This window comes from Chlorocebus sabaeus, chromosome 12, assembly GCF_047675955.1.
Source record: "Chlorocebus sabaeus isolate Y175 chromosome 12, mChlSab1.0.hap1, whole genome shotgun sequence".
Lineage (NCBI taxonomy): Eukaryota > Metazoa > Chordata > Mammalia > Primates > Cercopithecidae > Chlorocebus > Chlorocebus sabaeus.
Window position 1 is genome coordinate 108,720,282 of NC_132915.1, and position 25,532 is coordinate 108,745,813.

The 25,532-nt window shown below is 55.8% G+C and overlaps 2 protein-coding genes across 6 annotated transcripts in view; both read right to left on the minus strand.

Annotated features, from left to right (window-relative positions):
* The window catches only part of RALGDS (ral guanine nucleotide dissociation stimulator), a 49,053-nt gene extending 42,555 nt beyond the window's left edge, over window positions 1-6,498 (minus strand). Inside the window, exon 1 of the mRNA XM_008005819.3 lies at window positions 6,246-6,498. Within this exon, the coding sequence (XP_008004010.2) occupies window positions 6,246-6,263 (18 nt within the window). The 5' untranslated portion in view covers window positions 6,264-6,498. The remainder of the gene's footprint in view (window positions 1-6,245) is intronic.
* A 3,503-nt stretch (window positions 6,499-10,001) lies between these two features.
* On the minus strand, window positions 10,002-22,431 carry GBGT1 (globoside alpha-1,3-N-acetylgalactosaminyltransferase 1 (FORS blood group)). 5 transcript variants are annotated; one of them, XM_008005806.3, is made up of 7 exons: window positions 22,253-22,431; window positions 20,831-21,020; window positions 19,833-19,898; window positions 13,646-13,696; window positions 13,532-13,567; window positions 12,814-12,948; window positions 10,002-11,554 (listed from the first exon to the last, which is right to left on the minus strand). In XM_008005806.3, the coding sequence occupies exons 2-7, from the start codon at window positions 20,899-20,901 to the stop codon at window positions 10,879-10,881; spliced, it is 1,035 nt and encodes a 344-aa protein (XP_008003997.2). In that variant the 5' UTR covers window positions 20,902-21,020; window positions 22,253-22,431; the 3' UTR covers window positions 10,002-10,878. The 5 variants fall into 5 exon arrangements, with proteins under 5 accessions (XP_008003997.2, XP_072878165.1, XP_008003996.2 ...); XM_073022064.1 differs by having other exon boundaries at window positions 13,646-13,733; XM_008005805.3 differs by having other exon boundaries at window positions 22,156-22,431.
* Window positions 22,432-25,532: the final 3,101 nt, after the last annotated feature.

Sequence of the window (25,532 nt, forward strand, 5' to 3'; positions counted from 1 at the left end):
GGGACACTGGGAGTCCATAAGCTCACGCCCCACCCCTGTGGGGGGGCCTACATATCCCTGGCCCTAAGACTCTTTGAGGCTCCAGAATCAAGAACCCCCAAAATGCACAGCCCAGAGTCTAAGGCCTTCATTAGAGCAGGGAGACGATGAAAGGGGCTCATTAGCTCTGTTTAAGTCTCCTCGCTGCCATTAACCACCACTTGGGGCCTGAGGCCTCCCAGCCCCGCCCTGCCCAGCAGCCAGGCCCAGACCTGACCGTTGGAAGGCCGCTGTAATTGGAAGGAATGTGGTCCTGGTGCCTGGCCCTTCCCAGGCTTGTGTGCACACAGGGAGGCGCCATTGCCAAACTGCCACTACCTAGCTGTGGAGTCCCTTCCCCTCCCAGTGCCTCAGTTTCCCCACCTGGAAGGGAAGATAGCAGTAGCACTTATCTTGCAGAGTGCTGAGCACATACAAGGGACATCTTAGCACAAGGACTATGGGCTGGCTGTCACCACCAGGCACCTCTGCAGCATGGGATGGAGGTGCAGGGATGGCCTGGGAAGGACTCTGTGGAGCATGGTCCTGTGGCTAGCATGCAATGGTGACTGACCACGCCGCTGATGGCAGAATAGCCACTGAAACCAGGTCCCCAGGCTCCCAGCCCATGCCTTCTCCACAAGATCTGTCTGCCCCATATCCCTGACCCTTCCACAGGAGCCAGGGTGCTCCCCACAGGCCAGGCACCCAGTGCCAGCCAGGTGTACAGAGGCCAATATCTGCTATGTGAATCAATCACTGAACCAACTGTCAAGGACCAGCAGCCTCAGGGGTGGGCCTGGTAGCTCCATGAGCCAGGAGGTGGTGGGAGGGCCTTGTGCAGGCAGGGAGGTGACAGTAAGAAATGGCCTCTGGCTGGATGCAGTGTCTCATGCCTGTAATCCTAGCACTTTGGGAGGCCGAGGTGGGGGGGATCGCTTGAGCCCAGGTGTTTGAGACCAGCCTGGGCAACATGGGGGAAACTCTGTCTCTAGAAAAAAATCCAAAAATTAGCTGGGAGTGTTGGGGTGCACCTGCCACCCCAGCTACTCTGGAGGCCTGAGCCCAGGAGGTCGAGGCTGCAGTGAGCTGTGATCCCGCCCCTGCACTGCAGCCTGGGCCACAGAGCAAGACTTTGTCTTTAAAAAAAAAAAAAAAAAAAGGAATGGCTTCCACTCATTCCACTCCTGGGTCGGTGGCTTGCTATGCACTCCGCTCCCTTTCACCCGTGCCATGTGAGCGGCTCCATGGCAGGGACCTGACCCCTGCTCCTCAGCCCCACACTGCCTCGCCCCTTTGTATATCAAAGGGGCCTCTGCGGGGCTGTGCTGACCCCTACCAGGAGCAGCAGGACCACCTCAGGCATCCCAGCTCCCCTGAGACAGGGTCTGGGGCTGGGGTTGGGGGGAAGGACCCCTCAAGTCTCGATCTGCACAGACAGCCCCTGCCCCGTGCCCAGGGTTGCCTTCTGAGCACCCGCAGACCTGGGCCAGACGGCCCTGCAGTCACAGGAGAGCTATTCGCAGGTGTAATCAGCCACAGGGCCTCTGGAGAGGCCTGAGAAAGGCCGGCTCAGCTTGCAGGTGAGGAACCAAACGAAAGGCAAACTCCTGGCCCCTGTGGGCCCGGCCCCTGCAGCCTCCCAGGTCCCCTATCTCTCGTCCCTGCCTTCCTTTCCGCCCCGCTGACACCACGGTCTGCAAATCGTGGTCCTCCTCGCCACCCCGTCACCTCCTCCTCGGTCCCCCGCCGGCCTCCGACGCAAAGTCGCCACCCAGTCACCCCGCCTCGGCCCCGCCTGGTTTGATTTCCTCCCGTGTGTGCCACCCATAAGGTGGCCGTGCCCCTGGCCTGTTTATAGCTGTGCGCAAGCTCCTCGCAACCCGAAAGCGAGACCTTTGTCTGCGGCAGCTCCGCGCCGGGCTGGGCGGCCGCACGGGAGTGCACAGCGCCACCTGCTGGTGCTGCCGCCAAAATGCGCCAAGCTGGGGAGCAGGCGGGCTCCGCTCACGCCCCCACACCCCCTAGCTGGGGGCTGGGTTCCTGGGATGTCCTCCGACTCCCCGCTGCTTCCCTAGTCCCCGTAGGCACGCGGGTACCCGGCCTGTGGGAGGGGAGTCATTCCCAATACTCTTGTTATGGGTTGAACTGTGTCCCCCAAAAAGATCCCTGGTACCCGTGAATGAGATATTATTTGGGAATAGGGTCTGTGCGGATTGAATCCGGATGAGGTCATACTGGATTAGGGTGGGTCTTAATCCAGTGACTGCTATCCTTATGATAACAGGAAAAATTGGACAGACACACAGGCAGCCATGTGATGATGAAGGCACAGTTTGGAGTCACACGTCTACAACACCAGGAACGAATGCCAAGGAAACTGGCAGCCACCAGAGGTTGGAAGATGCAAGGAAAGATCCTCTCCTAGAGCCTTCAGAGATAGCAGGGCCTGGCTGACCCCTGGATTTTGGACTTCGGGCCTTTAGAACTGTGAGAGAATAAATTTCTGTTGTGTTGAGCCACCCAGCACTTTGTGACAGCAGCCCGGGAAACTGACCGGATAGACAGTGGCCCCAGTCATCGCCCTCTGCGCCATCACCACACCTCCTGTCCGCGAATCAACCATGACCACAAGACACCTCCTTCTGGAATCTCTCTGTGCCTACTCACTCCCCAGATGAGCACTGCCCCTACCCCTGGCAACTCCCCGGACTGTGTTACCCCCCTCCTCTGGCATGGCCTGGACCCAGGAGACAGATGCAAAATGAATGAGCGAGTATCCGCCTTTGCTACTTGGTCATATTCAGATGTTCATAAAAATCAAGTGGCAGCAGTGCTGGGGGTTAAGGAAATGGGGAGAGCGATGGCAGGTGTGTGAGGGGGGACAAGGGGCACTTCCAGGTACTCACAGCCACTCTGGGAGCTGGGACAGCCAACCATTGTGTTCTCATGCTCCCAGCCCCTGAGGCTCACAGAGGGAAAGCCATCTGGGTCACCAAGCTCCTGCTTCTTGCCAGTTCTGTGACCTCAAACTAGTCATTGTGCCTTTCAGGGCCTCCCCAGTCTCCCGACCTGCACAATGGGGATGGTTCTAACATCTACTTCCTGGGGACATCACCATGCTAATGTGAGACAATACTACAAAACCTGTTAGCTACTGCACAGACTTCGAGATGGAAGGATTAGGAAGGGAAGGGGTCTTCAGAGACAGCAGGGCCCTGCTGACCCCTGGATTTTGGGCCTCTGGCCTTTACAACTGTGAGGAAAGAAACTTCTAACAGAGGTGAGACACAGCCCGGAATACAAGTGGGACAGGCTGGGCACTGGTGCTGTATCTAGGGAGTCACTCCCTTCTTAGTCTGGTTTCCTCGTCTGCACCATGAACGGGTTAAAAATTAAGCAAACATCAGATATTGGCCCCCTGTGGCATATGGAAGCATCTCCCAGTGGGAACACCTTCCATTGGCTCCCATTATGTTTGTTTGTTTGTTTGTTTATTGAGACAAGGTCTGGCTCTGTTGCCCAGGCTGGAGTGCAGTGGCATGATCTTGGCTCACTGCAACCTCCACCTCCCAGGTTCAAGTGATTCTCCTGCCTCAGCCTCCAAAGTAGCTGGGATTATACGCACCTGCCAAGACGCCCGACTACTTTTTTTTTTTTTTTTGTGGAGATGGGGTTTCACCATATTGGCCAGGTTGGTGTTGAACGCCTGACCTTAGATGATCCACCTGCCTTGGACTCCCAAAGTGCTGAGATTACAGGTGTGAGCCACCGCGCCTGGCCTCCATTATGTTTAGAATCAGGCCTGACTGCCTCCTCTCAGCCACTGTCCCAGGCAGCCTCCGCACTGGCTCCAGAGATCCCTGCCTCCTGATACATGCGTTGCTGAGTGATCTCCTTCCTCCCAGGGGGACCGGATTTAGTGACTGGTTTCTCACCAACAGAATACAGCACAAGTGACGTGAGGTCACTTCCAAGATTTACAAAAAACTATGACTTCTGTCTTGCTTGTTTGCTCTTGTTTTCCTCCCCACCCTCACCCCTCATACTGGGGAAGTGAGTTCTGAAGCGGTGAGCTGCCTGCCCTACAGAGAGGCCCACATGGCAGTGAACCAAGGGAGGGTCCCCACCAACAGTCACAGAGGAACTGACACCCTCAGTCAAAACTGAATCCTGCCAATAACATGAGAAAGGCCTGAGGGCCGGTCCTGCCCAGTCCAGCCACGGCTGAGACCCCAGTCCCAGCCTCCCTTGAGACCTGGGGGCTGAGGCACCCAGCTGAGCTGCCCTGGATCTGGGTCCACAGAAACTGTGTGATGATCAGTGTCTGTTGCTGAAAGCTGTACATTAGGGTAGTGTTGTCACACAGCTGTCTCCAGGCCCCTGGGCTTCCCCTCCCGCCCCCAGCTCACTTGGGCCACCACTGGCCTCCTTTCTCACTCCTCTCTGGCCAAACTCATTTGTGCCTCCCAGGCCTGTCTGCTGAGGCTTCTCCATCACACTGTCCAGACTCGTGCAGGGCTGGCCCATGCTTTGTCTTCTGGTCACAGCACAGATGTCCCCTTAGCAAGACCTCTCAGACCCCCACCCAGCAGGCCCCAGCCCTCCCTGGCAGCACTTCCTTTTTCCTTTCTTTGCCTGTTTCCTTTTGTGCCCTGTCCATCGCCCCCTCCAGACTGCCAGCTCTGGAGGGCAGGCCCACCTGGGTCATTTTCAGAGCCACGCCCAAGCCCAATGCTGCTCCCCCACCCAGAGTGAGTGCTTGGGCACACCTGCTGAAGGGAAAGAGGAGGCTCTCGGAGCCCACTCCCGCATCTGAGCAGCTAACGTTGTGGAGAGGGATGCTAGTAATGGGGGGTGTGCATTGGGTGGAGGCCGGGGTCACCCAGAGGGACCCTGTGGGGCTCTCCCTGACTCCAGTTGCTCTGTGGAGCACAATGGGCACTGCCTCCCCCTGGTGGCCGGCACTAGCACAGCAGCAGCCTCGGGGAGAAAACCCAGAAAACAAAACACACACCTTTGTTTGGGTGTTGTCAAGGTAGCAGCTCTCCTGAGTCCCAGAGGGTCAAAGGAGCAGAACCTGCAGGCTCCAGGGGTAATTCAAGAAGCCTCAGAAGCTTCATTTGCTCCCCTCTTTCCCTCTGCTGGCCCTGGGGTGTCCAGTTCACTCGTGAGGCCTCCTCACTCCAACCAGGGCAACGGCTCTGGCCCCACTTCCAGATAAGAACTCTGAGGCTTCAACAAGGACAGTCTTGCCTCACAAGAGTGGTCCAGTGCTTGGGCGCACTCTGCACCACCCCAGGCCCTCAGCCCTTCAGCCCCCCAGGCTTCTCTTGCTCAGAAGGACCTCCAAGAAGAAGGCATTTTCCACAGACCTCGGTAGGTAGTGGGAGCATCCCCAGTGGAGACCCAAGGCCGACAGATACGTCTACGAGCCTGTGGGACCCTTGGGGTCACCCAGGCCGAACATTCCAATTTATAGAGCAGGAATTTGAGGCTTCCTTTCCTACAGTCCCCTCCACACTGAAGGGGTCTTCTCCTGCTTCTAGGTGATCACAGTGGTGAACACAGAACCCCACAATCTGTCCTCTCCAGGCTGCCCAGCCCACACAGATCCTGGGAACCCTGGAGAACCCCCGCCCATCAAGCTGGCGTGTCCTCCCCTTGCTCCCCCACCCCGTGCCATGGCCCCGGGCATGTTGTTGGGTACTGGATGCACCTGCCCATGACAGAGCAGCCCCTGCCCTCTTTCATCTCTCCCCCAGTCACTTCCCCAGCGTCCCATCCTACTCTGAGTCCCAGGAAGTGTGTGGTGTGTGTGTCTGCGTGTGTGTGAGCATGTGTGCGCAGGCCTGCGCCTGTGCGTGCGCGGAGAAGCCCAGGCAAAAGAGCCCACATGGGAGATGGGCAGGGGTCCTCAGGATCTTAGAGGCTGTCATTCCCAAAGCAAACCCCATGGGAAGGGTGAGCCGAGCCCTTCCTGGCCTAAGAGGTCGGAACCCTCCCTTCACCTCTGGACTCCGCCCACTTCGTGTGCCCCGGGCCAGTCCCTGCCCCTCTCCTGTCCTCAGTTTCCCTACTGTCCCGGGCGGGGTTGGACGCGGAGCTGCGTAAGCGCACGCTCAGCGTGGACGCCGCGCCGGGCTCCCTCCCCCCGGTGGGTGTGGGCGGGGGCGTGCGGTCCTCCCTCCACCCGCTACACGGGGCTGGGGCCGGCGCGCACTCACCTGGCAATCTACCATCATCCTCAGCCTCGGTGGCTCATCGCCGGCCCCAGGGCGGGGCCCGGGGCTCGCAGAGGCCGCTCGCCTCGGCCCGCGCGCGGCGCAGGGGTGCGCCCGGCTGCGGGGCTCATGGCGCGGCCTCCGGTCCCCGCCGGGCCCAGGACTCTGTGGCCCCCGGGGCCGCCCCAGCCGCCGCCAGCGCCGCTCCCATTGTCTGCGCCGCGCCGCGCTCCGGCCGCTCGGGCCCCGCCGCTCGGTTCCGCCCCGGCTCCCGGGGCTCGGGCCTGGGTGGGCGGGGACAGCTGCGGCCCCGCCCCAGCCGGCCCGCAGGTGCGAGGGGCGCGCCCCGCCGCGCGAGCTCGGGGGCGCGCTCGGGAGCGCGCTCAGGCCTCCCTCCCGCGCGCCGACGCGGGTGTTCCCAGCGTGGGGCAGCCGGGCCTGGAGTCCAAGGCCTGGCGCGCACACGGGGCCTGCGCGGGACCGCAGACAGCGCGTGCACGTCACTCCGCCTCGCCGCGCGCACGCGCCACGCGCCACGCGCCAAGCGCTGTGTGCGGCCAATCTCACGTGTCCCTCCGCCCCAGCCGCCTGCTCAGTACTCCCCACCCTGCTAGGACCTAGGGCCAACCTCGCCCCAGTCAGGCGGGGGCCGCTGACTCGGCCCGCCGGCGTCACCAAATATACACGCTCACCCTGTCGCCCAGCAGACCGATGCCACCTGCTGGACTGGGCACGGCGGAAGGCTGGGAGCTGGGGGACCCAAGGTGACAGCGGACTCAGCCTGGGCAGGGAGAAAGTCAGGTCTCCCCTTCTCCACCTCCATCCTTGTCTTATCTGACATCACCTGGGACCAGCTTCAGCTGGTGTAAGATGGGGCTCGAGGGAGCCTGGGGGAAGGAGGCCTCACACAGGGGTTGAGCGAGTGTTGGGGGTAGTCAGTGTTCAGTGTTATTAGGGCTCACTGATTTCGTCCCTTTTTATTATTTATTTATTTTTGTTTTTGAGATGTTCATTTGTTTGTTTTTTGAGAGGAAGTCTCACTCTTGTCCCCCAGGCTGGAATGCAATGGTGCGATCTCGGCTCACTACAACCTCCGCCTCCTGGGTTCAAGCAATTCTCCTGCCTCAGCCTCCTAAGTAGCTGGGATTACAGGCACCTGCCACCACGCCCAGCTGATTTTGTATTTTAGTAGAGACAGGGTTTCACCATGTTGGCCAGGCTGTTCTCGAACTCCTGACCTCAGGTGATCTACCCGCCTCGGCCTCCCAAAGTGTTGGGATTACAGGCGTGAGCCACTATGCCTGGCCATCCCTTTTGATTTATTTATTTTTTTGAGACAGAGTCTCACTCTGTCACCCAGGCTGGAGTGCAATGGCACAGTCTCGGCTCATTGCAACCTCTGCCTCCCAGGTTCAAGTGATTCTCCCATCTCAGCCTCCCGAGTAGGTGGGACTACAGGCATGTGCCACCACACCCGGCTAATTTTTGTATTTTTAGTAGAGACGGGGTTTCACTGTGTTGGCCAGGCTGGTCTGGAACTTTTGACCTTGTAATCTGCCCACCTCGGCCTCCCAAAGTGCTGGGATTACAGGCGTGAGCCACTGTGCCCAGCCCTTTTTATTTTTAAAACAACTATGTAGAGACGAAGTCTCACTATGTTGCCCAGGCTGGTTTGGAACTCTTGGGTTCCAGTGATCCTCCTGCCTTGGCCTCCCAAAGTGCTGGAATTACAGGCGTGAGCCACCATGCCCGGCCTCATTCAATTTTACACCAGAGCCAAGGCACCAGCACTGCAGGCCACTCAGCTCTGACTGGCCAGGCCCTGCTGTGCGTGGTGACCCCCACACTTCGTGGCTCTTCCCCGTCGCTCATCCCCGAGCTGGTCATCAGAGGCCTCATCCTGCTGGCCAGGTTTCCCCTGAGTCCAGCACTTGGGCCCCATTTATATTGATCCCCCTGCTGGGACAGACCGGCAGTGACCCCTGCCTCCTTGCCTGGCATTCAGAACCCTGTGTGACCTGGTCCCTATACCCCAACTCTAGCCTCCTGGGGCCATCCTGACCCAGGGACCCCATCAAGCTCCTGCCTCTCTCAGAGCCCCCTGTCAGCACTGCCCCTCCCTGTATCATCCTCCACAATGCACTCACCTTCAGAGCTGCACTCCTCCCACCCCAGGCGGTGCACAGTCTTGAACCCAGATGACCTGGGTTCAAACCTGCAGCTGGGCCACATCACAGGCAAGCTCGGGGGGACCTCTCAGAGTCTGTTTCCTCTACTGAAAATGGCTCAGGGACTCCCATCCGGGAGGGTGTGCCAGGGGTAAAGCTGGGTGTAAGTGGGGTGAGGGGGATGTGGGGGGTTTCTCCCCTGCTAGGCGGAGCTGCCCAAGCCTCAGAGTCTGCTGTCACCTCGGGTCCCCCATCTCCCAGTCATCCACCCAGCTGAGTCCAGCGCTTCCATGGCCCTCTATGTGCTTTCAACAGAAGCTCCCCGGAGGCAGGGCCTACTCCTTCAGCACAGCCCCCTCTCCCCTGGAGCAGGTGCTCCCTATGAGGGACACAGAGGCCATGGTTCCATTCCTGCCCCTCTGCCCAGGAGGCACCCAGAGCCCCTTCTAAACTCCAGGCCTCTCCAGCCCAGTCTGTCTCTTCCAACTAGTCACTCCATCTGTCCACACTCGGGATCGGTCCCTGCTAGCTGGTCAAACCACAGGTGCAGGAAGAATGAACTCAGGGCTGGCCCCAACTTTTCTACGGGTGACCGAGTGGGTGGGTGCCTGCCCATTCTGGTATGACCAGAGTCTACCCGCCCCCCGCCCCCCCGTCTTCTCCTTCCACGAAAAAGATGCTGCTGTCTCCAGGGCAGTAAGCACCAGGCCACCAAGCCCTGAACCCATACCCCACCCCATCTCTGCGTGGCCAGGCAGACAGAACGGCTGTAGGCCTCTGAAGTCCTTCTGGGTCCAGACTGGAGAGGTCATCTTCCTAAGCCCTCTAATCCTGGCCTGCACCATTGGCACAGACTCCCATGCCCACTGGTGGCCTCACAGGGCTGCCGTGACCCTGGATACAGGAGCTCCCAGGGTTGTCCAGCTGCTGGGCTCCATATTCCCTCTACACAGTCAGGAGTGTGGTAGGTCTGCCAGCATGCTCCGCTTCACCCCGTCTCCCTGGAGAACTGGAATGAAATACTGTCCGTTGCAGCCTCTAGCTTTAGCTCAGATTTTCTGGAGTAACTATATCCCCTACCCCCCACCCCCATTCGATTGTGTTTGAAATCCAGTCTGCTTGATGGAACAGGCACTGGGGACACAGGCAGGCTGAATGTGCAGGTAAAAACCACCTTAGTGGCCAGGCACGGTGGCTCACACCTGTAATCCTAGCACTTTGGGAAGTCAAGGCAGGTGGATCACTCGAGGTCAGGAGTTTGAGACCAACCTGGCCAACATGGTGAAACCCCGTTTCTACTAAAAATTTAAAAATTAGCTGGGTGTGGTGGGTGCCTGTAATCCCAGCTACTTGGGAGGCTGAGGCAGGAGAATCGCTTGAACCTGGGAGGCGGAGGTTGCAGTGAACCAAGATCACGCCACTGAACTCCAGCCTGGGTGACAAGAGCGAAACTCGGTCTCAAAGAAAACAAAAACAAAAGCAAAACAAACAAAAAATCACCCTAGCTAGGGAAAAGCACACACTACCTTTATTTTTATTTTTATTTTTTATTTTTTATTTTTTTGAGATGGAGTCTGGCTCTGTTGCCCGGGCTGGAGTGCAGTGGCCGGATCTCAGCTCACTGCAAGCTCTGCCTCCCGGGTTTGCGCCATTCTCCTGCCTCAGCCTCCCGAGTAGCTGGGACTACAGGCGCCCGCCACCTCGCCCGGCTAGTTTTTTGTATTTTTTAGTAGAGACGGGGTTTCACCGTGTTAGCCAGGATGGTCTCGATCTCCTGACCTCGTGATCCGCCCGTCTCGGCCTCCCAAAGTGCTGGGATTACAGGCTTGAGCCACCGCGCCCGGCACTACCTTTATTATAAACTGCCCCAAACCCTCTTCAGAAGGAGGTGGCTAGTCCCCTGAGAGTGCGGCTCACTTTGGGGCGCAGGAAACCAGAGGGAGCCTAGACCTGCTCCATTTCAAAGGCTCGCTCTGGGGGCCTGAGTGAGGAATTGGCTACATGTGATTGGGAGACATCAAGGGATCCAGGACCCCTGTGACCAGAGAAAAGGGGTCTAGGGTGCCTTCACACTAGTGTATTAGAAATGCTGTGTTAAGGGCAATATGCAATAAACGGGAGGCTGGTGCTGCAGGGTTCAGGCACTCTGAGTCGGGCTGAGGCTTCGGAGCCTGCCCCACAAAGGCACTGCTGCAGAACGCAGCAAGCCTGCCCGGCCCTGCCTTTGTAACTGCGCGTCCCCTCCCCCGTCTCACCGTTCCTGTGCCACATTAGTGTGAGATCTTGTGTGCTACTGTGTGCACAGTCCTCTGCAGTTCACAGTGGCCTTTCCACATCCCTTTTCCAGTTGAATTCGCCTGACTGACAGAGGGAGGTGGAACAGGGCTGGTCTGCCCACTAGTGAAGTGCTGGTGGCTACAGGGCTTTGGATCCCCATCCATGGCAGCCCCAGTTCCATGGTCAACTCCTCAGGAGCTGATATCCTTGTTCAGTGTAGAAAAGCGGATCAGCTTCAGGCTGGGCGGCTGGGGCTTCCTGTCATCCCAGAGGTACTCGGGGGACAGCACCTTGGACGGCTTGTTTGAGATGAAGCGACGATTCAGGTGGCTTTCCTCCCGCCAGGCTGCCATGATGCCATTGGCCTTGTCCGCCAGGATGGCCATGTGGCAGCCCCTGGTAAACTCATATACCCTGGCCACCTGCCCCCCGAAGACTTTCCCACCATAATAGAAGTCCCCTTCGCTGTCTGCCACAAAGGCAGTGGAAACACGCCTGCGCTCGTAGGGAAACTGCTGGCGGGGTGTGGCGTAGTAGCTTGGGTGAATGGCAGCCACCAGGTCTCCCAAGGTCTCAGGGCCCCACGGGTTCCGAAACACCATGTCCACATCAAGGCAGAAGAGGTAGTCCACCTCCCGGTGGGCCCTCTTAGCAATGTGCTGGCTGATGGTCTCCATCCGGCGCATGGATGTCTCTTCCCAGTTGGAGTGACCCTGGATGGGAATGGTGCTGAGGAGCCGGTGGTGACCCAGTGGGACCCCGGGAACGGCTGCAGGGTTGTCAGTGAAGATGTAGTAGTGCACCCGGTACCCACGCATGAAGAACTCCTCGGCTGACTCCAGAAAGGACTGGATGAAGTGAGTGTACCTAGTGATGATCACCCGGTCACCCACCGCTACCCCAGCAGCCTGCCTGCGTCCCCACTGTGTGCTGGGGCCAGCCAGGCTGGGGTCCACTTACCAGCTCCCCATCTCAAGATGTCACTCTGCTCTGACCCTCTGGGTCCTCATTTGTCCAATTCCCAAAACGCTAGTACCAGCCTCTTAACGGCTGTTGTAAGCATGTTCCTGGTAGAGATTCTTTTTTTTTTCTTTTTTTTTTTTTTTTGAGATGGAGTCTCGCTCTGTTGCCCCTGCTGGAGTGCAGTGTTGCGATCTCAGCTTACTGCAAGCTCCGCATCCCGGGTTCATGCCATTCTCCTGCCTCAGCCTCCCAGGTAGCTGGGACTATAGGCACCTGCCACCACGCCTGGCTAATTTTTTTTGTTTTGTTTTGTATTTTTAGTAGAGATGGGTTTTCACCATGTTAGCCAGGATGGTCTCGATCTCCTGACCTTGTGATCTGCCCGCCTCGGCCTCCCAAAGTGCTGGGATTACAGGCATGAGCCACTGTGCCCGGCCTCCTGGTAGAGATTCTTAAGCTTCTAGACCAGGTGAAGTTTTATTGAACAATTTCTAAGTCCCCAGCAACGTTCTAAGAATTCTTATGATCTTTGATCTTCATAAGCTGCCTTAAAGCGTGCCCATTATACAGGCAGGAACATTGAGTACCACGGAGAAGAAAGTAGCCAAGAAGCAGGTAAGTGGACGAATTAAGGGAAAGCAGTTGAGCTAGACGCTGGGGGCATGGAGTGGGGTGTGGTTGACATAGCCCTGCCCCCAGGCCAAAACTCACTGGACAAGGGGGTCACCTGACCCTAGGTGGGCCATTCATCATCTGGCCATGCTTTAGGGCTTGGGGCCCCCGGAAGTTCCAGGAAGGAGTCCCAGGGGCCCAAAGGGAGGCTGCCAAGCGGCAGCTCCTAAGGAAGGCCAGGTGGGGTCAGGGAGAGACGAGGGCAGAGGAGGGGTTCAGATGAAACAGGGAGGGGCAGTGGGGCCTCCTGAGAAAGGTTCCTGCTGTCCCCTCACCTGGACTCTGCCTCCCATCTATGCTAGAGCCAGACCCCCTACCCCAGGAAGCCCCCATCCCACTATCACACCCTACTCTGCATTTTCTGTCTGCTCAGCACCTGGTTCCGAGCTCCCTGGGCGCCCTGCAGGGTCCTGTGTGCACATCTGTTCTCTTCCTGACTATAAACTGTGGCTCAGGGAGACCTCCCTCCCCTTCCCCAGCCCACTACTCACTTCCCCACGGCAAACACCGTGACCCCAATGGTCAGGTTCAGTGGCTGGTAGATGTGCTGCAGAAGCTCTGGGTTGAAGGTTCCCTCGGAGACGATGGGCGCTAACCAGGGTGTGAGTGTCAGCAGCTGTGTGGGCCTGGCAGCAGGGGGACCGTGGGCACTGAGACCCTCCCCTGTGAAAGCCTAAGTCTCCTCCCGGCCCTGGCTCTCACACTGTGTGACCGGGGCAGCTTCGTCCCCATCTCTGGGCCTCCCTTTCCTCACATGGAAGGTGGGAATAATGACAGTCACCTCCCAGCAGGGTTGGGAAGAGCAGGAGTTAATGCACACCAAGGAGGAGCCTGGCATTGTCCATGTGTGCCGAGCCCCTAATAATTGAGGGTCATTAAAAAGGGCAAGACAACATTGTTAAGAACAATGGCCCGAGCACCTACTGAGTGCAGACACCGCAGATGTTACAGTACCTCTCATCTGCTCCTCCAACCTCCAGGGAGCTAGGTACTATTATCCACCTGCACAGAAAAAGCTCAGAGCAGTTGGGTACCCTGCCCAAGGTCACACAGCACAGGTCCCTGACTCCCAGCCCTGTGTCTTTCCACAGTCCCTAACTCTCTGGACCCCAAGGCCACCCTGATATTGGCACCTCCACTACCCCAAATTATAAATCAGAGCTCTTTTGCCTCCTCCCCCCACCCCCTTCAGGCCTGCATGACACCTACCTGTGCTCCAGCAGCTTGGGCTGGGGGTACTGTGACCTGCAACCAAGAAGGACCAGTGGTGGAGGGGAGCCACCACCCTCAAGGCCACAAAAGGGGAAATGCCAGTCTCCTTACCATGCCACAGGCTGGAGCGGCTTCTCCCTCTTGCAGTGCAGCTTCATGTTGCTGGTGGCAGAGGCAAGAAAGAGCCATCATCATGGGACTGGGGACAGAGATACTCAGCACAGGAAGAAGGAGGAGTCAGAGGCCCCTGCGGGCGGGCACCCAGGGTCCATGCAGGCTCCCTCTGACCTTCCCCCACAGCCCCACCCAACTCTACGGAGGAGCTGGGGACCCTTGCAGAAGTGATCTGTCCAGGGTTGTTGAGAGACTGAGTGACACGAACCCAGTGCTGCTTAGTCCCAAGGCTGATGCTTTTCCAAGCATGTTGCTCTCATTGTCCGAGAGAAGGTTTGAAAAGCTGCAAAGGGTCGGTCACAGTGGCTCACGCCTGTAATCCCAGCACTTTGGGAGGCCGAGGCAGGTACATCACGAGGCCAGGAGATCAAGACCAGCCTGGCCAAGATGGTGAAACCCCATCTCTACTAAAAATACAAAAAATTAGCTGGGCATGGTGGCGGGTGCCTGTAATCCCAGCTACTCGGGAGGCTGAGGCAGGAGAATTGCTTGAACCCGGGAGGCGGAGGTTGCAGTGAGCCAATATTGCACCACTGCACTCCAGCCTGGGTGACAGAGTGAGATTCCGTCTCAAAAAAAAAAAAAGGAAGAAAAGTTGCAAAGGCCTGGTGACTGGGACCTCGGGTGAGCTAATTAACCTGAGCTCACTGTAATGGTCAGTTGTATGTGTTAACTTGGTTAGGCTGTAGTATCCGGTTTCTCAAACACAACTCGAGGTGTTGCTGTGAAACATTTTTTTTTTTTTTTAAGAGACAGGGTCTTGCTCTGTTGCCCAGGCTGGAGTGCAGTGGCACAATCATAGCTCATTGCAGCCTCGACCTCCTGGGTTCAAGCAATCCTCCTACCTTAGCCTCCTGAGTAGCTGCACCTGCCAGGCACTCATTACAACCCCCAGCTGATTTTTAAAAATTTTATAGAGATGGGGTCTTGCTATGTTGCCCAGGCTGGTCTGTGAAAGTATTCTGTAGATGTGATTAACATTCTGTATCAGTTGATTTTATGTAAAAGAGAGTATCCTAGACAACCTGGGTGGGACTGACCCAATTGGTTGAAAGGCCTTAAGAACAGAACTGGTAGCCAGCCCAGGTAACTCACACCTGTAATCCCAGCACTTTGGGAGGCCGAGGTGGGCAAAGCACTTGAATCCAGGAGTTCAAGACCAGCTTGGGAAACATGGCAAGTCCTCGTCTCTACAAAAACAACAAAAATTAGCTGGGTGTGGTGGTGTGCACCTGTAGTCCTGGCTACTTGGGAGGCTGAAGCAGGAGGATGGTTTGAGCGCAGGAGGTGGAGGCTGTAGTGAGCTGTAAATCACACTACTGCACTCCAGCCTGGGCCACCCACAAAGTGGGACCCTGTCTCAAAAAAAAAAAAAAAAAAAAAAGAACTTTCACGTATGGGCTGCAGTGTCCACTCCTGTCTGAGTTTCAGCTACCTAGCCAGCCTCACCATCACATAAGTCAATTTTCCCAGGTACGTTGGCCTGTCTGTCTACCTGCCTACCTCTTACTGGTTCTGTTTCTTTAGTGGATCCCTGACTGCCATTTCTCTGCATCTGCAAAATGGGCAAAACCATCCTTAGCCCTAGCGGTGGTGAGAATTACACAAGGTGTGTGAAGGGCTCTTGGCCCAGGTCCAGCATGGAGCAAGTGCTCAGTAAGGTGAGGGATCCTGGGCAAGTCTTGGCAGGCAGTCTGCATGGTCACTTTCAAAGTCAAACTGGGTGGAGAAGAAAGAAGGGGGTCCATGAAGGAGGTGCCAGGGCTGCAGGGTCAGACCCCTGGGCTCACCTCTGGCTCTGTCACCAACTGGCCCAGGGACCTGGAGCCAGACATTTGACCCTATGAACTTTAGTTTCCTCATTCACAAAATGGGGACAATAAAACCATCCACTTAGAGTGTTTCCAGCAGGTGGAAGCGAGGCGCAGAGAAGGGAAAGACTGGCCGGGCGCAGTGGCTCACGTCTGTAATCCCAGCACTTTGGGAGGCTGAGGCGGACGGATCATAAGGTCAAGAGATCGAGACCATCCTGGCCAACATGGTGAAACCCCGTCTCTACTAAAAATACAAAAATTAGCTGGGTGTGGTGACGCGCACCTGTAGTCCCAGCTACTCAGGAGGCTGAGGCAGGTACAGTGAGCCGAGATCCTGCCACTGCATTCCAGCCTGGCGACAGAGGGAGAATCCATCTCAAAAAAAAAAAAAAAAAAAAAAAAGGAAAAGGGAAAAGCCACCCAGCCAGCAGCAGCAAGAAAAGACCTGAGGCTGACTGTCCCTAGGCAGAAGCTCGTAAGGATCCCACCCACTGATGACACAGTAGTCTGCCAGGTCCTTGTAAGTTTCTTTTCTTTCTTTCTTTTCTTTTTTGAGATGGGGTCTCTCTGTGTTGCCCAGGCTAGAGTGCAGTGGCACAAACTCAGCTAACTGCAGCCTTGACCGCCTGAGCCCAAGCGATCCTCCCACACCAGTCCCCTGAGGAGCCGGGACCACAGGCGCCCACCGCCACACCCAGCTGTTTTTGTATTAATATTTTTGGTAGAGACAGGGTTTCACCATGTTGCCCAGGCTGGACTTGAACTCCCGAGCTCAAGCGATCTGCCTGTCTCGGCCTCCCACAGTGCTAGGATTACAGGCATGAGCCGCCTGGCCTGGTCCCCTGTGAGTTTCAATACGTCATGTATGATGGGATGACTGAAGCCTCCTTGACTCGTCCACTTCTAGGCTATGCTCTTTTATTTGTGGTAAAGTGTACAAAACACCAGATTTACTACCTCAGCCGACTTTTAAGTGTACAGTTCAGTGGCATTAGGTACATTCACATTGTCACGCAAGGATCCAACATTTGTGTCCAGACTTTTTCATCATCCCAAAAGGAAGCTTGGACCCTCATTAAATAAGAGGTTGCCATTGCCCCTCCCCCAGCCCCTGGGAACCATGAACTTGATGAACTTGAGTATGGCCTCTATGAACTTGAGTATGGAAGGTACTTCCTATAAGTGGAATAATTAAGTTTTTGTCCTTTTGTGAATAGTAGCTACTTTTTTTTTTTTTTTTTTAGATGGAGTCTCAGTAATCTTGTCTTCCCAGCTGGAGTGCAGTGGTGTGATCTTGGCTCACTGTAACCTCAGCCTCCCGGGTTCAAGTGATTCTCCTGCCTCAGCTTCCCAAGTAGCTGGGACCACAGGTGTGTGCCACCACACCCGCCAATTTTTGTATTTTTATTAGAGGCGAGGTTTCATCATGTTGGCCAGACTGGTCTCAACTCCTGAGCTCAAGTCATCCACCAGCCTTGGCCTCCTGAAGTGCTGGGATTATAGGCGTAAGCCACCACACCCAGCCACGTTGCTACTCTTGAATCAACAATTTTTTCAAGTCAATTCGTCAAACGGGCCCTCTGCCCTAATTTCCTACAAGCAAGCATATTTCAGGACCCTGCTCAGAAAGCCCTGGGATTTCAAGAAGGGGTCAGGAGTTAGAAGGGGCACCAAACAGCCCAGCATTCTGCACCTCCCTGGCTCCTCTTTTCTCTCCACAAGCCCAGACACACTCCAGCTGCAGTGAAGAGTTACACACAAGAATACAAAAGCAGGCCGGTGTGGTGGCTCACACCTGCAATCCCAGCAAGGGTGAGTTGGGAGGATCCTTTGAGGCCAGGAGTTCCAGACCAGCCTGGGCAACATAGTGAGACCCTGTCTCTACACACAAATAAAAAATGAGCTAGGAGGTGTGGTGGTGCGTACCTGTGGTCCCAGCTACTCGAGAGGCTAAGGTATGAGGATCACTTGAGCCCAGGAGGTCAAGGCTGTAGTGAGCTGTAATAATGCCACTGCACTCCAGCCTGAGTGACAGAGCCAGACCTTATCTTCCCCCACCACACACACACACACAAAAGATAGACAAACTGTAAAGAAGAAAAAAAAAGTTGTAGGTATACTCAGCCAAGGGTGATGATAGAGAACCCACAAACGGACCAAACAGAGAAGGTGGGGAGGAAGCACTTCACACAAGAAAAAATTCAATTAATGGGAAGACATAGGGAAATGACACTCTCACTAGTAATAATAATAATAATAATAAAATTAAGTCCAGGGGTGATGGTTCACGCCTTTAATCCCAGCACTTTGGGAGGCCAGTGGTGGCGGCGAAGCCTGGCTGAGGCGGGCAAAGACCAGACTGGCCAACATGATGAAACCCTGTTTCTACTAAAAATACAATAATTAGCTGGTGCGCCTGTAATCCCAGCTGTTCAGATGACTGAGGCATGAGAATTGCTTGAACCCGGGAGGCGGAGGTTGCAATGAGCTGAGATCACGCCACTGCACTCCCGCCTGGGCGGCAAAGCGAGCCTCTGTCTCAATATAATAATAATAATCATCATCATCATAAATAAAATTTATACCAAAGAGGATAGCATTTCCCTCTCCCAATCAGCAAGGTAGGTTCATTTTTGTTTTCATAACCCCTGGTATTCCCAGCAGTAGCCCATGTGTCTTACAGGGTGGCTTTGCTGGGTACTGCTCGGGCAGGGCACATGAATGAGTGACCGATGTGCTGTGGTCCTTCTGAAATAACCCGATGAGATGGATCAGAACCTATCCACATCCTCTGGCCACTAAGGGAACATGTCTGAACAAAACAATCTTTGAAACGGAGAAAGGGTTATGCTGCTCATCACAAACTTAGAACCCTGGGAAACTGGGAGCAACATAAATGCCGAGAGCAATTGGTGGTGGGAAAGAGAGAGGGACTCAAAAATTATGTGCCAGCCCCTGGGTGGAATAAGATGATGGTGATCAGGCTGATGCAGTAGCTCATGCCTGTAATCTCAGCACTTTGGGAGGCTGAGGCAGGAGGACTGCTTGAGCCCAGGAGTCCGAGACCAGACTGGACAACACAGTGAGACCCTATCTCATTTTGAAAAAAAGGGGATGGGACACACATTGAAAAATAAAGTTCCTTCTGGGAAAACAGAATAAAAACTGCAAAAACAGTATGACCACAACTGTTCTAAATAGCAAGCAGCCATTTTGCATTTAGAACCATGTAAATATCTAATCTGTTAAATTTGAAAGGGGAACAAACAAGCAAAGCAAACAACGAACTTTGGAATTGGAGTGTAATTTTTGACAGGTGAACCTGACAGGGTTTTCTTTTTCTTTTGTCTTTTCTCCTTCCTGCCTTCCTAATTTACTGTATTCTATGTTTACAATATAAAACATGCCTTGTTAATTTGTGGTCTGTGATTCAGATGTTTAACTTTCCTTGAGTTGTCATGAAAAACAAAAGACCAGACGCTCCTCTGAGATTATCCCAACTCATTTTTTCAGTCTTAACTGTTAAAAAGTCAGACTCGGCCGGGCACAGTGGCTCACGCCTATAATCCCAGCACTTCGGGAGGCCGAGGTAGGTGGATCACTTGAGATCAGGAGTTCGAGACCAGCCTGGCCAACATGGTGAAACACTGTCTCAACTAAAAATACAAAAATTAGCCGGGTATGGTGGCAGGTGCCTGTAATCCCAGCTACTCTGGAGGCTGAGACAGGAGAATCTCTTGAACTGGGGAGGCGGAGGTTGCGGTGAGCTGAGATCGCGCCACTGTACTCCAGCCAGGGCGACAGAGTGAGACTCTGACTCAAACAAAACAAAACAAAACAAAACCTCCTTAGGTAAGGAGGACTTTGGTCACATGTTCATTTGTTCCTTGAATCCATGGAACACAAAACCGAGCAACAGGGTCAAGTCCTAAAAGCACTGAGCCCCTGCTGGTCACCAGGAGCAAGAGCAGCCTATTTATGGGCATCATTGCACTCCCTGTTTTCAGTGGCCAGACACAGCAAGTGAGGCTCACAGCTGTGCAAAATGTGGAAGACCAGACCATGCAGGGAGCTGCAAGGGAGCTGCAAGGGAGCTGCAAGGGAGCTGCAAGGGAGCTGGAAGACCGAAATGGGAATTTCACTTCACATTTGTCACAGCCCTTAAATTACCTAAATACTATTGCATTTATCAGAAACATGAACTTGGAACTCAGGAACCGGCAGATGAAGTGAACTTAAATACTCTCCTGTCTCCCCAACTATGAGCAGCCCACAGGGCCCCCAGTTCTCCTGGCCCCACCCATACTTACAAGACCTCTGGGCAGGGGAGATAATAGGGGACATAGGAGACAGGCAGCCAGTTCTCAACGTACACCCTGTGAAGAAAAAAAAAAATCTGTTGATCCACTCTGCTCCAGAGGCTGAAAACACACCTCACGCACATCACTGGGAGTGAAGGTCTCCCACAGTGCATTAGGAGACCAGGTCCCCCGTCATTCTGTAGGTCTGGCTGACCTCGGAGGACAAAGCCTACTGGTATTCCCGGCATGTGTCACAGGGCCTGGCATGCAGTCATTCATGCACCCATGCAGTCATTCATTCCCAGGGAGTGTATATTCTTGATGCCAGGCCCCCCACACAAACAGCAGGGTGAGGGGCAGCCCCAGGAGCTTCATGGAAGGACAGAAACAAAGAGTGAATTTGGGAGCGTGAACAGGGATTCCCCATCAACATTGGTTGAAGGATGGTCCAGGCAGAGAAAAGAGCTAGTCAAGGGCCGGGCGCGGTGGCTCACGCCTGTAATCCCAATACTTTGGGAGGCTGAGGCGGGTGGATCACAAGGTCAGGAGATCGAGACCATCCTGACTAACACGGTGAAACCCTGTCTCTACTAAAAGTACAAAAAAAGTTAGCTGGGCGTGGTGGCGGGTGCCTGTAGTCCCAGCTACTCAGGAGGCTGAGGCAGGAGAATGGAGTGAACCTGGGAGATGGAGCTTGTGGTGAGCCGAGATCATGCCACTGCACTCCAGCCTCGGCCACAGATCAAGACTCTGTCTCAAAAAAATAAAATAAAATAAAAATAAAAAAAGCACGTCAAAGGCCAGGAGACCAGTACAAGACAGAATTCAGAAGCCAGGGACACTAGTTGGGTCTTGCTGGAGCTGGGATTGGAGGACAGGTGAGTCAGGAGGGGTTGGTGGGATCTGGAATCCTAGGAGGAGGTCAAGGTTTTGGGGTTGACCTTCAGAGACAGTGGGAGTCCTGGGTGGGAATAGAGACAGGAAGAGTTCTGTGGGGGTAGACTCACCACAGGACACTGAGGGTTGTGCCCGCCAGCAGGCAGAACCCCAGACCCAGGGCCAGTCTCCGACGATGCATTGCTGGGGGCTGCACCAGAGCCTGGGCACCTGCAGAGACCTTACCGACCTCGGCAGATGAGGCTGTCTCCTTGCGGGGATGTCAAGCTCTGAGCCTGGTCTCTGAGGTCCCGGGAACACCTGCAAAGGAACGCTTTTTTTTTGAGATGGAGTTTCACTCTTGTCACCAGGGCTGGAGTGCAGTGGCGCAATCTCAGTTCACTGCAACCTCTTCTCTTGGGTTCAAGCGATTCTCTTGTCTCAGCCTCCGGAGTAGCTGGATTCCAGGCATAAGCCACCACGCCCAGCGAATTTTTGTATTTTTAGTAGAGACGAGGTTTCCCCATGTTGATCAGGCTGGTCTCCCGACCTCAGGTGATCCTCCCACCTCGGCCTCCCAAAGTGCTGGGATTACAGACGTGAGCCACCTCGCCGGGCCAGGAATGCTCTTTATCGGGAGACGGTGACCCCAGCCCTGCAGCCCTGCCCTCCCCTCGGTCACCCACTGGGGTCATGTGGACTCTGGGTCCCGCTGGATCCCGGGTTCAGCTCTGGCAGCTCTGGGAGGTGCACGATGGCCGTGGCTGGGTGCTCAGCTGTTACTTCCAGCAGCCCTTTGGGAGAGGGGCTGGGACTAACTTCGCGGAGGCGGCGGACCCCTGCCTTGGCTCCCGCGTCTCCCTCACTAGGTCCATTCTCGGAGGTGAGCCGAGGCCGCCGGGAGGGGCGCATGGGCCAGTCCACCGTCCGCTGGAAATCAAGCCCCGAGGCACAGCGAGGACTCACGCAGTCCCAGCGCAGGATGAGCGGGGAGGGGTGCCCAGGATTCCCCGAGTGGAGCGAGGTGGTCGCTGTCCACCTCTCCGGGAGGCAGGCCCCGGGTTCTCCACGGAACGATGTGAACGCGCCTCAACCCACTGGCTTGGTGACCTTGGGTCAGTCATCCCCTGCTCCCGGCCTCCGTTGATGGGGGCCGGCACGCGGCGCCCGGGGGAAGACGCACGGGAAAGGCTGTGAAACGCTGGGCGCAGCCTGGGCCACAGTGAGCGGAGGGCCGGGGTTCTGGGGATTAGGCCGCTGCCACTCGGGAGTGTCCGGCAAGCCCTCTCCCTCTCTCTTCCTCTGGGGCCTCAGTTTCCCCACCTGGGCCTCCAAGCCCCGTCTCGTCCCCGCCTCCCGCGAACGCAGAGCCCAGCCCCGAGCGCCGCCGGCCCCAGTCCGGGTCCAGACTGCGACCCCAGACCCGACCCCAGAGTCCCAGGTCCCAGATGCGCACCTCCTGGGCTCAGGGCCCTCCTCCTTGGCCCCCTGCGCGGCAGGGACTTGGGGGGGTGCCGAGGGAGCGTGACTCTCCCTACCGGGTGCAGACTTACTCCTTGCTGCCGGACCGGCGTTAGGACGGATGGAGGGGCGCCACCCCGGCGCAGAAAACGGACTCAGCTAGCCTGGGCCCCCGCGATACCCGGGCGATCGGCGGCGCAGGCAGAGCCTGGAGCAGGGCAGGCAGCGAGGCCGCGGGCGAGGCTGGAGAAGCCAGGCAGGAAAGAGGGAGCCGCAGCCCCGCCCACCTACAGCAGGCCCCGCCCCTGCGGTCCGAGAGCCTTTTCCCTGCGGCCCAAGAGCTGGATCCCGGGGCACCGAGCGCCTGAGCTGACCCCTGGGCCTCTTGGCCTAGGATGCAGCAGGCGCAGCTCAGGGGGCCAAGAAGCGCAGGTCTGGGGGCAGGGTAGAGTGCGGGTGGAGAAGTGAAGCCATTTGTGGGGAAAACCTTACCTAGTTTATAAGAGCTTTGAAGCAGTCACGGAAAGGGAGAACCAGCTGGACGCCACTTGCTGTCCGGTTTAGGGTCTGTCCTCCTTTGCTCAGGGCCTCTGAGCCAGGCGCCCCTGCCCAGCGAGGGAACGCAAGCGAGTGGCTCCCAGAATTACCGGGAACCTCCGTGTCCTCTTCTGTGAAATGGTCGCACTTTCTTTCGACGGCCTGTCGGGGTTGCATTATCCCTTCCACGAAGGGCTGCTCTTGTCCACCCCAGGGACTCTGGGACCCCAGGAGAGACCCTCTTGCAGCTCACCAGACGTCGGCCAGCGCATAGGGTAGAAGGTTTTTGTAGCAGAAGCCTCTTCTAGGCAGGGTGTAGGAGAGGAGGGGCAGGAAGGCAACATGAAGGGACCCTAAGGGAAAATAAAGGAGACAGTGACCAAAGGGGTGGGGGGTGGGACCCAGCCAGAGAGGGGCTCAGAGAGGTTACGGGTGTGCTCCAGGTCGCAGTGTAGCTGGAAGTTGGAAACCCAGACCTGCCTGGTGCCTGGGCACGGCCTCCCAGTCCCCTCAGAGATGTGATGATTACCTGTGTCCTTGGGGTTTCTCTAGAGGACCGCGGGTTCCTGTAAGGCAGGGCCTGTTATCTCAGTCTGCAGGAGCCTGGCACTGGCCCTGGGCGCTGGTGAATGCTGTTTAGAAGGTCATGCTTCCACCTTTTAGCTGCAAACACGAGCTCCCTGGGACCTGGTCTGGGATCTGCTGATTCATTTTCGTTACTCAGTTTATGTTTGCAGAGTTCCCCGGTCTGCCCTCCAGACACTGATGCCTCTCTGGGAACTGTTTTCTAATACAGCTTTAAGGTGACCAAGACAGGGCCGACCTAGCCCTATGGCTCTGCCTGCTGGCCGCAGCCCTTCCTTGGCCCAACTAGCAGTGTCTCCATCCCTCCTTGCTGCACGCCCAGAGGAGAAAGAATTTGGCCTTAAGACAGCACTGGCCTGGAAGGGGCTGGATGCAAAGGTAAAGAAAGACAAGAGAGACATCCATGACTTAAAAATATAATAATCAAAGGCAAGGGAGGTACAAGGAAGATGGGAGAAAACACTGTAGGTACATGTGAACATCTTTCTCATCCGGGAGTGAAGTGGGCTGAAATAGGAATGTAGGCAGAGGCTTGCGGTGTTCAAGGGAACCAGAAAGAACAAATCCAAGTCAGGCAGAGTGGGAGAAGAATAGTGGGGAGAAGAGTCACTGCTAGCCTTCCAGTTGTCTCTCTCTGTCTCTGTTTTTCTGTCTGTCTCTATATATGACTTAAAGAAAACTCTTATTAAATATTACTTAAGGCTGAGCATGGTGGCTCAAGCCTGTAATCCCAGTATTTGGGAGGCCAGGGTGGGAGGATCATGTGAGCCCAGGAGTTCAAGAGCAGCCTGGGCAACATAGCACAAGCTATGAGGCTGGAACCAGGGTGCCAGAGTGAGACTATGTCTCAAAAATAAGTAAATAAATAACATTTTTGTTTTATTTAAGTATCTTTTTCTTTTAATGGAGTCTCGCTCTGTCACCCAAGCTGGAGTGCAGTGGCATGATCTTTTGAGATGGGGTCTTGCTCTGTCGCCCAGGGTGGAGTGCAATGGTGCAGTCTCGGCTCACTGCAACCTCTGCCTCCCAGTTCAAGCAATTCTCCTGCCTCAGCCTCCTGAGTAGTTAGGATTACAACACCTGGCTGATTTTTATATTTTTTTTAGTAGAGGGTTTCACCACGTTGGCTAGGCTGGTCTCGAACTCCTGACCTCAGGTGATCCACCCACCTTGGTTTCCCAAAGTGCTGGGATTACAGGTGTGAGCCACCGTGCCTGGCCTTACTTAACTATCTTTTGAGGAGGTGGTGGGCCACTGAAGCTGGGACCCAGATCGGTGCTTCCACTGCTGGCTGTGGGTGAGATGCTGTCCCTGCTTTTGGGCTGTGAGCTCTCAGGACAAGAACGGTGTCTGGGGTTCACTGTCTTATTTCAGGTGTCTGCACACAACAGGGGTGCTGGATGCATGCATGAGTGAAGGAATGAATGAACCCAAGACTTCTTTGTGTCTCAGATTCCTCGTCTGTCAAATAAGAGTACCTGCTTCAAGGGGCTGTTGGGAGGATGACACTTGTTCATTCATCTATTTATTCAATAAATGTGAAGTGCCTCCTGTACCTGAGGCTCTGTTCTAGAGGCTAGAAACACACGGTGAACAAATACATTCCCTGATGGTGTGGAGCACCCACCCCCAACCCCCAGCAGGGTTTAAATGAGGGAAGGTGGGTCTCAGGCACGTGGTCCGAGCTCAGCGAGGGCAGCTGCTGGGTTCGGGAGGTCACGCGCAAGTTCCTGTGCAGTAGCTCAAGACCAGCCTGGCTGGGGTCTTCGGTGGAGGGGATGTAGGATCCTTGGTCTGAACTCCCAGGCTATCCAGTGTCCCTACGTAACCATTCCCCTCACTGGGCCTCAGCTTTTCATCTGGAAAACGGGCTTGTGAGGATATCCATCTCCCAGTTTCTCCATAAATTGGTCTTGATCTCCGGAAGCAGACAAAGAAGTGACTGACTTCCCACTGGTAATCCTGGAGGGCTGAGGTGTGCGTTCATGAAGGGAACAGGGAAACGTCCTCTGCTGGGGGACTGGCTAAGTTCCCCCTTCTGGTTAGTGGCAGAGCTGGGCTGCGATCCCTTGGCTCCAAAGCCAGTCCTTGGGCTCCCCACCATGCACAGACCCTCTGTAATTGATCCCCAGCTGTGACCTACCTCTGGGATGCCACAGAATGCTCCAGAGTATTTCCCAGAAAGAAGGGAGTTCATGGTCAAGTCTGGGAACTCGGGCGAGCAGGAGTGGCAGAACCCCCCAGACCTTT

Excerpts from the sequence above, each read along its gene's own strand:
- GBGT1 (XM_008005806.3), bottom strand. The coding sequence starts at position 20,901 with ATGCATCGTCGGAGACTGGCCCTGGGTCTGGGGTTCTGCCTGCTGGCG. Across the intron at positions 13,697-19,832 it reads CTCCCCTGCCCAGAGGTCTT|CAACATGAAGCTGCACTGCA; the intron begins GTAAGTATGGGT and ends CTCTGCCACCAG. Across the intron at positions 13,568-13,645 it reads CCGCTCCAGCCTGTGGCATG|GTCACAGTACCCCCAGCCCA; the intron begins GTAAGGAGACTG and ends TCTTGGTTGCAG.